The sequence below is a fragment of the Neoarius graeffei genome, chromosome 7 (assembly GCF_027579695.1).
Source record: "Neoarius graeffei isolate fNeoGra1 chromosome 7, fNeoGra1.pri, whole genome shotgun sequence".
Lineage (NCBI taxonomy): Eukaryota > Metazoa > Chordata > Actinopteri > Siluriformes > Ariidae > Neoarius > Neoarius graeffei.
Window position 1 is genome coordinate 19,829,747 of NC_083575.1, and position 12,144 is coordinate 19,841,890.

The window sequence follows — 12,144 nt, forward strand, 5'->3', positions numbered from 1 at the left end:
TTTGAAATTTCATGCCAAATATTGGCTCATTTGGAATTTCATGACAGCAACACATCTCAAAAAAGTTGGGACAGGGGCAATAAGAGGTTGGAAAAGTTAAAGGGACAAAAAAGGAACAGCTGGAGGACCAAACTGCAACTCATTAGGTCAATTGGCAATAGGTCATTAACATGACTGGGTATAAAAAGAGCATCTTGGAGTGGCAGCGGCTCTCAGAAGTAAAGATGGGAAGAGGATCACCAATCCCCCTAATTCTGCACCGACAAATAGTGGAGCAATATCAGAAAGGAGTTCGACAGTGTAAAATTGCAAAGAGTTTGAACATATCATCTACAGTACATAATATCAAAAAATTCAGAGAATCTGGAAGAATCTCTGTGTGTAAGGGTCAAGGCCGGAAAACCATACTGGGTGCCCGTGATCTTCGGGCCCTTAGACGGCACTGCATCACATACAGGCATGCTTCTGTATTGGAAATCACAAAATGGGCTCAGGAATATTTCCAGAGAGCATTATCTGTGAACACAATTCACCGTGGCATCCGCCGTTGCCAGCTAAAACTCTATAGTTCAAAGAAGAAGCCGTATCTAAACATGATCCAGAAGCGCAGACGTCTTCTCTGGGCCAAGGCTCATTTAAAATGGACTGTGGGAAAGTGGAAAACTGTTCTGTGGTCAGATGAATCAAAATGTGAAGTTCTTTATGGAAATCAGGGACGCCGTGTCATTCGGACTAAAGAGGAGAAGGACGACCAGAGTTGTTATCAGCACTCAGTTCAGAAGCCTGCATCTCTGATGGTATGGGGTTGCATTAGTGCGTGTGGCATGGGCAGCTTACACATCTGGAAAGACACCATCAATGCTGAAAGGTATATCCAGGTTCTAGAGCAACATATGCTCCCATCCAGACGACGTCTCTTTCAGGGAAGACCTTGCATTTTCCAACATGACAATGCCAAACCACATACTGCATCAATTACAGCATCATGGCTGCGTAGAAGAAGGGTCCGGGTACTGAACTGGCCAGCCTGCAGTCCAGATCTTTCACCCATAGAAAACATTTGGCGCATCATAAAACGGAAGATACGACAAAAAAGACCTAAGACAGTTGAGCAACTAGAATCCTACATTAGACAAGAATGGGTTAACATTCCTATCTCTAAACTTGAGCAACTTGTCTCAGTCCCCAGACGTTTACAGACTGTTGTAAAGAGAAAAGGGGATGTCTCACAGTGGTAAACATGGCCTTGTCCCAACTTTTTTGAGATGTGTTGTCATGAAATTTAAAATCACCTAATTTTTCTCTTTAAATGATACATTTTCTCAGTTTAAACATTTGATATGTCATCTATGTTCTATCCTGAATAAAATATGGAATTTTGAAACTTCCACATCATTGCATTCCATTTTTATTTACAATTTGTACTTTGTCCCAACTTTTTTGGAATCGGGGTTGTAGGCGAGGAAAGTTCCTCATATTCAGTGCCGGGTTACACAGCTGTTTAAGACAATATTGTGGGTGTGAAGTTCAGGTTAATCAAATAAATTGTGTGTAGTTCACATTTCCAAATTGTTCTTGAGTTGAAATGTCTGAAAGTGAGTTTTTCACTAGTGTCTAAACACAAGCTCGTCTTTAAATCATTCCATCAGGGATAGAAAATGTGGACCGAGAAATGAAGAAAGTGTTTTGTTTTGTTTTTCCCTTGCTGTCAAATGAAAAATGATGTCATGGAAAAGACTATCAAAAAGACTAATTCAAATGATATATAAATGTCAAACACTGAAATAAATGTTTCATTATCACATTTGACAAAGTCAAAGTCCCTCCCACACCAGGACCTGGTCTTCCCAGGCAGTCTCCTGTCCCAGTACTAACCAGCTCTTGAGGCCCATGGGTGCGGCACCAATCTCTGTTTCTCTAGCCCTTGGCCTCTCGTGAGAGTTTGACTCCCTACTCTCATCCAGATGGCAGTAGGTACCATTTTTATGATGGTCTTTGGTGTGACCCGATCCCCACTAGAACTCTCAATCTCCAGGTCCAGAGGTGGACACGCTAACCACTAGGCCAGCTTGTGGTTGTCAATGATCACATTAATCACTACAAATTTGGTTTAACTGAAAAATTTTGCCATTCTACCCTCACAATTAGCAGATTATAAAATAGCGTTTGATCTAGCGCATCTTATTATTTCGTGTATTGTGTGCTGGCAGTTAATTGTGTACACATCTTAATGAAGCGACGAGATACAAATTCAGGTAATGAAACTGTAATGTGTGCACATGATACTGTATTTAAACCACACTTTTAATTCGCCATTTTAGGTCAATGTCTTGGTTAACTCGATGCACTCTCCTGTAAAGAAAACGTGATCATGGTTTGAAGGATAACCTGAACAAGCATTCATCTGCTACACTTAAAGTTAATTGATAGATTCTTTATCACTGAGATAAGAGGCTGTCTCCTATGTGCAACTTTTTTGTGGACAATACTATTAATTAATGAATGTCATCCAGAACTGAAGTGTTTAATTTTGGCCTCAGATGGCATTCCACAGTTTGAGTGTATGTACAGTCCAAAATAAAATTTTCATACAACCCCAATTCCAAAAAAGTTGGGACACTGTGTAAAACAAATGGAAACAGAATGTGAAGATTTGCAAAATCATGGAAACCCTATATTTCATTGAAAGTAGTACAAAGACAACACATCAAATGTTGAAACTGAGAAATGTTATTGTTTTTTGAAAAATATATGCTCATTTTGAATTTGATGTCAGCAACATGTTTCAGAAACGTTGGGACAGGGGCAACAAAAGACTGAAAAAGTTGTGTAATGCTAAAAACAACACCACCACTAATTTGGTTAACTGGCAAGAGGTCAGTAACATGATTGAGTATAAAAAGAGCATCCCAGAGAGGCGGAGTCTCTCAGAAGTACAGATGGGGAGGGGTTCACCGCTCTGTGAAAGACTGCGTGGGCAAACAGTGCAACAATTTAAGAATAACTTTCCTCAATGTCAAATTGCAAAGAATTTGGGGATCACATCATCTGTGGTACATAACATCATTAAAAGATTCAGAGAATCTGGAGAAATCTCTGTATGCAAGAGACAAGGCTGAAAACTGACATTGGATGCCTGTGATCTTCAGGCCCTCAGGCGACACTGCATTAAAAGCAGACACGTGTCTGTAGTGGAAATCACTGTATGGGCTCAGGAACACTTCAGAAAACCATCATCTGTGAAAACAGTTCATTACTGCATCCACAAACGCAAGTTAAACCAGATATAAATAATATCCAGAAACACCACCACCTTCTCTGGGCCCGAGCTCTTTCACGATGGACTGAGGCGAAGTGGAAAATTGTCCCGAGGTCTGAGGAATCAAAATCTGAATTTCTTTTTAGAAAATCATGGACACCACGTCCTCTAGGCTAAAGGGGAGAGGGACCATCCGGCTTGTTATCAGTGCACAGTTCAAAAGCCAGCATCTGTGATGGTATGAGGGTGCATTAGTGCACAGGACATGGGTAGCTTGTACATCTGGGAAGGCATCATTAATGCTGAATGATATATACATGTTTCAGAGCAATATGCTGCAATCCAGACAAAATCTTTTTCAGGGAAGGCCTTCCTTCTTTCAGCAAGACAATGCCAAGCTGCTTTCTGCACATATTAAAACTGCATGACTCCGTAGTAAGAGTCTGGGTGCTAAACTGGCCTGCCAGCAGTCCAGACCTGTCTCCCAGTTAAAACATTTGGCGCATTATGAAGCACAAAATATGCCAAAGGAGACCCCAAACTGTTCAGCAACTGAAATTGTATATCAGGCAAGAATGGGACAACATTTCTCTTTCAAAACTACAGCAATTGGTCTCCTCAGTTCCCAAACGTTTACAGAGTGTTGTTAAAAGTAGAAGTGATGCAACACAGTGGTAAACATGCCCGTCCCAACTTTTCTGAAACGTGTTGCTGACATCAAATTGAAAACGAGCATATAAAAAAAAAAAAATTCTCAGTTTCAACACGTGATATGTTGTCTTGGTACTATTTTCAATGAAATACTGGGTTTTCATGATTTGCAAATTATCACATTCTGTTTTTATTGACAATCTGAATTGGGGTTGTATTATATGATAGAAAACTCCACCCCATACATATAACTCTCTAACTCTCTGAATTGCACTTCATTCTATTGATGTAATTCAGTATATATCTGATGTCTGAACACTGATGTGTACAATTTCGGTATTATATCTTCACTACGAACTCTAGCTCAACTCTGACTCTGGCCCACTATGAACAGGTTCATAAGAACAAAAAGTTTTATTAGAAAGGCAGAGATGTGTTTGTGAAATTCTTGCAATATGGACAAAACCAAAACTCTTTCCAGGTCACACTGACTCACACCATCTCTCATTTTACAGAAATAAAACTCTCAAATTTGTGTATGTAAAACCTATTTTATAGGCTACTTACACTTTTTCTCTAGTTACATTGAAGCGTTATTCTGTAATGTAAATATGGTTCCTAGAAAACATTTATGTTCTTTAGAGGAATTAAGCAAGAAATATGTACAGTCCTGTGCAAAAGTCTTAGGCACATATAAATAAATGCTGTACACCAAAAATGGCTTAAAAATAATGAAATGTTTCAATATTAAAAACAAGACAGCACAATATCCCCTGCAAGCAACTAGGCCATAACTTTGGTAAAACGTGACTGAATTGAACGAAATTGCAATATGCATATTTCCGACATATAACAAAGAATCCTGTCAAGTTTCGTGAAATTCCTCCAAAAATTGTGAGAGGAGTTGATTTCAGAAGGTGAGTACCCTTTTTGGGACGGACGGACAGAAATCACCACGATATAATCCCCCTTCGGGTCGTTTGGCCAGCGGGGGATAAACCCCCTACTATAAACAGCAGTAAGCCATAATAAATGGAACAAAGCCAATATTTGGTGTGAGACGACCCTTTGTTTAAAAATAAATAAATAAATAAATAAATAAATAATAGTAGTGTCAGGTACAGTGAGTGCAGTTTTATGCGGAAATGAGCTGTAGGTTTTACTGAGCATCTTACAGAACCAGCCACAGTTCTTCTGGACACTTTGACTGTCACACTCGCGTCTTCATTTTGCACCAAAACCCAGTAGCCTTCATTATGTTTTCTTTTTTAATCTGAAAAGTGGTCTCTTATGTTAATATGCTGCTCAGATACAAGCTTTTTTTTTTTGCTATAACATTTAATTTTGTGCTGAAAAACAAATGTTTGGACTCTAAAATGTTTTTGGACTGACTCCATAATGTAGAAATCATAAAATAGAAATCTATAACAAAGTTTGTAGGGAAAAAAATATAGGGTGCCTAAGACTTTTGCACAGCACTGTACACACACACACACACACACACACACACACACACACACACACACAGTGTCTTGCAAAAGTATTCATCCCCCTTGGCGTTTGTCCTGTTTTGTCGCATTACAAGCTGGAATTAAAACAGGTTTTTGGAGGGTTAGCACCATTTGATTTACACAACATGCCTACCACTTTAAAGGTGAAAACTGTTGTTTTATTGTGACACAAACAATAATTGAGATGGAATAACAGAAATCTGGAGTGTGCATAGGTATTCACCCCCTTTCGTATGAAACCCCTAAATCAGAGCTGCTCCAACCAATTCACTTCATAAGTCACATAATTGATTAAGATCCACCTGTGTGCAATCAAAGTGTCACATGATCTGTCACATGATGTCTGTATAAATCAACCTGTTCTGGAAGGACCCTGACTCTGCAATGCTACTAAGCAAGCAACATGAGAACCAAGGAGCCTCCAAACAGGTCAGAGACAAAGTTGTGGAGAAGTATAGACCAGGGTTGTGTTATAAAAAAAAATCCCAAACTTTGAAAATCCCAGGGAGCACCATTAAATCCATTATAGCAAAATGGAAAGAATATGGCACCACTACAAACCTGACAAGAGAAGGTCACCCACCAGAAAACTCACAGACCGGGCAAGGAGGGCATTAATCAGAGATGCAACAAAAACACCAAAGATAACACTGAAGGAGCTGCAAAGATCCACAGCGGAGATGGGAGGATCTGTCCATAGGACCACTTTAAGCCGTACACTCCACAGAGTGGGGCTTTATGGAAGAGTGGCCAGGAGAACGTCATTGCTTAAGAAAACACGTTTGGAGTTTGCCCAACAGCATGTGGCAGACTCCCCAAACACATGGAAGAAGATTCTCTGGTCAGATGAGACTAAAACTGATCTTTTTGGCCATCATGGGAAATGCCATGTGTGGTGCAAACCCAACACCCTGAGAACACCATTCCTACAGTGAAACATGGTGGTGGCAGCATCATGCTGTGGGGATGTTTTTCATCTGCAGGGACAGGAAAGCTGGTCAGGACTGAAGGAAAGATGGATGGCACTAAACACAGGGCAATTCTGGAGGAAAACCTGTTTGAGTCGGCCAGAGGTTTGAGACTGGAACAAAGGTTCATGTTCCAGGAGGACAATGACCCTAAACATACTGCTAAAGCTACACTGGAGTGGTTTAAAGGGAAACATTTAAATGTCTTGACATGCCTAGTCAAAGCCCAGTCCTCAATCCAATTGAGAATCTGTGGAATAACTTGAAGATTGCTGTACACCAACGCAACCCATCTAACTTGAAGGCTTGAAAGAGTTGGAGCAGTTTTGCCTTGACGAATGGGCAAAAATCCCAGTGGCTAGATCTGCTACGCTAATAGAGACATACCCCAAGAGACTTGCAGCTGGAACTGCAGCAAAAGGTGGCTCTACAAAGTATTGACTTGGGGGTGAATACCTATGCACACTCCAGATTTCTGTTTTTTTCATCTTATTGTTTGTATCACAAAAAAACAATTTTCACCTTTAAAGTGGTAGGCATGTTGTGTAAATCAAATCGTGCGAACCCTTCAGAAATTCACTGCATGTATGCATGTATGTATGTCTCATCTCATCTCATTATCTGTAGCCGCTTTATCCTGTTCTACAGGGTCGCAGGCAAGCTGGAGCCTATCCCAGCTGACTACGGGCGAAAGGCGGGGTACACCCTGGACAAGTCGCCAGGTCATCACAGGGCTGACACATAGACACAGACAACCATTAACATTCACACCTACGGTCAATTTAGAGTCACCAGGTAACCTAACCTGCATGTCTTTGGACTGTGGGGGAAACCGGACCACCTGGAGGAAACCCACGCGGACACGGGGAGAACATGCAAACTCCGCACAGAAAGGCCCTCGCCGGCCACGGGGCTCGAACCCGGACCTTCTTGCTGTGAGGCGACAGCGCTAACCACTACACCACCATGCCGCCATGTATGTATGTATACACACACACACACACACACACACACACACACGTGTTCAGAATGTAAGATTTTTTCTTGCCCCTGAGAGAACAGTCTTACCTTGTGCAGAATCACAGCAAAGAAGACAATGACCTGAACTGACACTTGAGATGATGCAACAGCGGCACCTAGAGCCATACCATCAGCTATGGAGATGTAGAAACAAACAGACAGACAGACAGGTATACACCTCAATAACCACCAGACTGGACATTTTCTTTGGCTACTCATCGTGTATTCATAGAAATATACATTCACTGGCCACTTTAATAGGAACACCTATACACCTGCTAATACCTGGAATATCCAATCAATAAATCAATCACGTTGATGCAGTGCAATGCACAGAATCACCTAGATACTGGTCAAGAGCTTCAGTTCATTTTCACATCAAACATCAGAATGAGGAAAACTGTGATCTCAGTGGCTTGATTCAAATATCTGACTTGATTTTAAAAATGTCAGTCATATCCAGTCTTCAACTGCCCAGTCTCAGTGATGCTGTACCGACTGTAGCCTCCTGTTCTTGGCTGATAGGAGTGGAACCTGATGTGGTCTTCTGCTCTTGTATCCCATCTGTCTCAAGGTTTAGCTTATGCTTCTGCTCACTACGTTTGTAAAGAGTGGTTATGTAAGTTTCTGTAGAATTCCTGTTAACTTGAACCAGTTGAACCAGTCTGGCTATTCTCCTCTGACCTCTCTAATCAACAGAGCTGCTACTCACTGGACACCTTTTGCACCATTTTATGTAATCTTTAGAGACTGTCATGCACGAAAGTCACAGGAGATCAGTTTCTGAAATACTCAAACCAGCATTTTATGCATTATGCTGTTGCCACGTGATTGGCAACTCATTGCATGAAATGAGCACATGCACGGATGTTCCAATTAAAGTGGTGAGTGTATATAATTGCATGAGCCAAACATATCAAGTCATCATTTTTACTGTTTGTGGCAAAATATATCCTATACAGATACTGTAACTGATAGCTTGGAGCTTAAAGGTTCTGACTGCAAAGTTGAATTCTGGGCAAAATTTTCTATTTCTTTTGCTGTTGGAGTTTCGAGATGTTTCGCTGCTGCACACACCGTGTATCCTGTGTGCAAATGTTTTGCTGAGATAAAAAGTGTCCCACATTTTATGATTCCAGAGATTACCACCATGGGGTGGTGTTTGACCTACTTTTAACCAAAATAAGTCAGCATGGGTGAACATGGCGGACTCGGCTTTCCTGCCAGCTAAAAGCTGGCTGAAAAGAAAAGGAAAGCCTGCCTAGTGAGAGCAACTGTAAGATAGAGCAAGGTCAGATGATGTGTCATTTTTCTGAACAGATAAATAAATCATTCTAGCTAGTGCTTAGCTATCTTAGCCTTAGAATGCATGGGCTCGACTCCACAGTAGCGAATATGGTGTTATACACCTAATATTTTGATCTTACAGAGAAAGAAGCGATAACACAAAAGCAGTAACGGAGAAAAGATTTATTCGTCTTTTGTTTCACAGATCTATTCGCGAATGTCAACCACAAATTACATCCCTGTGACTCAAAACTCTCTGAGGTCGATATAGAGTCACGGTGTTTTCCGCGCGTCACCATCTTGGTGTGACGCAGTTCCATATTTATGCGAATTAGTTAAAGCTCCTCATGTTCGGCTGTTTCCGTCGGGCCATACTGTTTACCTCAAGAGGGAGGAAGATGGAGAAAAGCGACCTTCAGCACATCAAAATAATCACATCTCATCCACATGATATTGTTCTTGCGAGACATAGGGAAATGCCATGCACAATAAAAAAAAAAAAAAAAATCTCAGATGACTTTGCAGTCAGCACCTTTAAACTGTGGGTAAAAGAGGTGAACTCATTGAGCTGCCTTCTTCACTTCAATATCTAGTAGGTAAAAACAAAGGAGATGTAGTAAATTACATGTTTCCATTAGTGCTCTTTATTTTTCATGATAAAGAGTTCTCCCAGTATCAACATGATGTTGTACCACATATGAGACTGTATGAGGTATATTTCTCTCGAACCCAGAGTCATACAGAAGCGCACAATAAGATTAAGGTTAATGTTAAAGCTAGACTGCCTTTCAGACTTTTCAAGTGTAGGTCATAGAAAAATTTTTTCCCTGACACCCAGTTATTTTTGTTTAGTGGACCGAAAGCTACTGAATTCGAATTACAGACTTCCAATTTTATTAGTTTTTTTTTAAAATAGAACAATTCATGAATTTTTAAAGTCATGTGGCCCTAAATTCTCCGCTATTTTTTTCCTGCTTCACCATGACGCAATACAAAATACTATGTCATGTGGACTTTCCCTGTTCGTGCAAGGCATTGTGGAAGACAAATTTGAAACAGGAGAGAAAAATGGAGGACGCGAGTGTGCAAATGAAACGTGAAAGTAACGGAAAGCGAGAAGAAAAGATGTTATGTTGCGAAGGAAAGGAAATACAGGACCAAACTAATAAATATCGGCGGTCAGCGAGCACCTTGGTGTGATCAGCTGTTCGTTTAGCAACAGAATGATGGAACTGTCAGTGCACGGTCAAGGTAAACCTGTAGATGGCAGTAATGCAACACTGGATGCCAGCTGCCGTAAAACCCAAAAGAAGAAGGTAAACCTGCGCATGCACACATGGACTTCCTCTGTCTGCTTGACTGTGTGAAGCGAGCGATTTCATGCACATAAAGCCCCACAGTTATGGAACAGCCTTCCAAGTAGTGTTCGGGAATCAGACAGTCTCAGTGTTTAAGTCTAGGCTGAAAACACATCTGTTTAGTCAAGCCTTTTGTTAATGGTGTTTATGAGGTAAAGGAGTAGATCTGGAGGGTCCTCAGACAGAGTGTTTTGGTAAACTGGGATGTATGGATGCTGTCAGTCCCCCACTCGCTTGCTCACTCGAGTTTGTTGACGGTGTAGTGGCTGGCTGCTTTATGTCCCGGGGCTCCCTCATGCCTGTGTTACCTTCTGGCTCTCCCCTTTTAGTTATGCTGTCATAGTTAGTTGCCGGAGTCCCTGCTTGTACTCAGTGCAATATGTATACTGTTCCTACTTATTCAGGTGACACTGGGCATACCTAAAAACCTGTGTTTTCTCTCCCTCTCCCCCCCCCAAAAAAATCTGTCCCTCTGAGTTACATGTCAATCCTGGGATCGAGATGCTGACCTCTTCTGCTCCTCGGACCTGCCTGATCCATCCTGGTACCCTGTGTCTCATCGCATTGCTCCTGTGGAGGACGGCCCCATATGGACAGTTGAAAGTCACACCTGGAAGACGCTCTGGACACTTACAGTAATGCTTTTATGGCTGAGGACTACAGTTGGCTTGCTAACTTCAGGACTGCAGTTGTCATGAACAGTTTTGCATTCAAGTTTCCATTAATGAAGAGTTCATAACATCAACAAAACTGACTTCATGTTAAAACTGTCAATGTTATAGTCATGTTGTCTGTTGTTGTCCAGGTGAGGATGAGTTCCCTTTTGGGTCTGGTTCCTCTCGAGGTTTCTTCCTCGTGTCGTCTGGGGGAGTTTTTCCTTGCCACCGTCGCCACGGGCTTGCACATTGGGGATAGATTAGGGATAAAATTGGCTCATGTTTTGGGTCATTCAGATTCTGTAAAGCTGCTTTTGGACAATGTCTATTGTTAAAAGTGCTACACAGGACTTCCACTTGGGGCGCACACAGGATGGCAGCATAGACAAACATCTCCCAAGCAGCTAGACATCTTACAGTGGTGCTTGAAAGTTTGTGAACCCTTTAGAATTTTCTATAGTTCTGCATAAGTATGACCTAAAACAACATCATATTTTCACACAAGCCCTAAAAGTAGATAAAGAGAACCCACTTAAACAAATGAGACAAAATTATTATACTTGGTCGTTTATTTATTGAGGAAAATGATCCAATATTACATATCTGCGAGTGGCAAAAGTATGTGAACCTTTACTTTCAGTATCTGGTGTGACCCCCTTGTGCAGCAATAACTGCAACTAAACATTTCCGGTAACTGTTGATCAGACCTGCACACTGGCTTGGAGGAATTTTAGCCCATTCCTCCATACAGAACAGCTTCAACTCTGGGATTTTGGTGGGTTTCCTCACATGAACTGCTCACTTCAGGTCCTTCCACAAGATTTCGATTGGATGAAGGTCAGGACTTTGACTTGGTCATTCCAAAACATTAACTTTATTCTTCTTTAACCATTCTTTGGTCAAACAACTTGTGTGCTTAGGGTCGTTGTCTTGCTGCATGACCCACCTTCTCTTGAGATTCAGTTCATGGACAGATGTCCTGACATTTTCTTTTAGAATTCGCTGCTATAATTCAGAATTCATTGTTCCATCAAGGATGGCAAGCTGTCCTGGCCCAGATGCAGCAAAACAGGCCCAAACCATGATACTACCACCACCATGTTTCACAGATGGGATAAGGTTCTTATGCTGGAATGCAGTTTTTTCCTTTCTCCAAACATAACGCTTCTCATTTAAACCAAAAAGTTATATTTTGGTCTCATCCGTCCACAAAATATTTTCCAATAGGCTTCTGGCTTGTCCACATGATCTTCAGCAAACTGCAGACGAGCAGCAATGTTCTTTTTGGAGAGCAGTGGCTTTCTCCTTGCAACCCTGCCATGCACACCATTTGTTGTTCAGTGTTCTCCTGATGGTGGACTCATGAACATTAACATTAGCCAATGTGAGAGAGGCCTTCAGTTGCTTAGAAGTTACCCTGGGGTCCTTTGTGAC

General features: G+C 41.3%; 1 protein-coding gene across 3 annotated transcripts in view; it reads right to left on the reverse strand.

Annotated features, from left to right (window-relative positions):
- LOC132889156 (zinc transporter ZIP9) overlaps positions 1–12,144 on the reverse strand; it is a 35,483-nt gene that overhangs the window by 2,246 nt on the left and 21,093 nt on the right. For all 3 annotated transcript variants that reach the window (XM_060925385.1, XM_060925386.1, XM_060925384.1), the window contains one exon: positions 7,458–7,543. In XM_060925385.1, the coding sequence (XP_060781368.1) occupies positions 7,458–7,543 (86 nt within the window). The remainder of the gene's footprint in view (positions 1–7,457; positions 7,544–12,144) is intronic.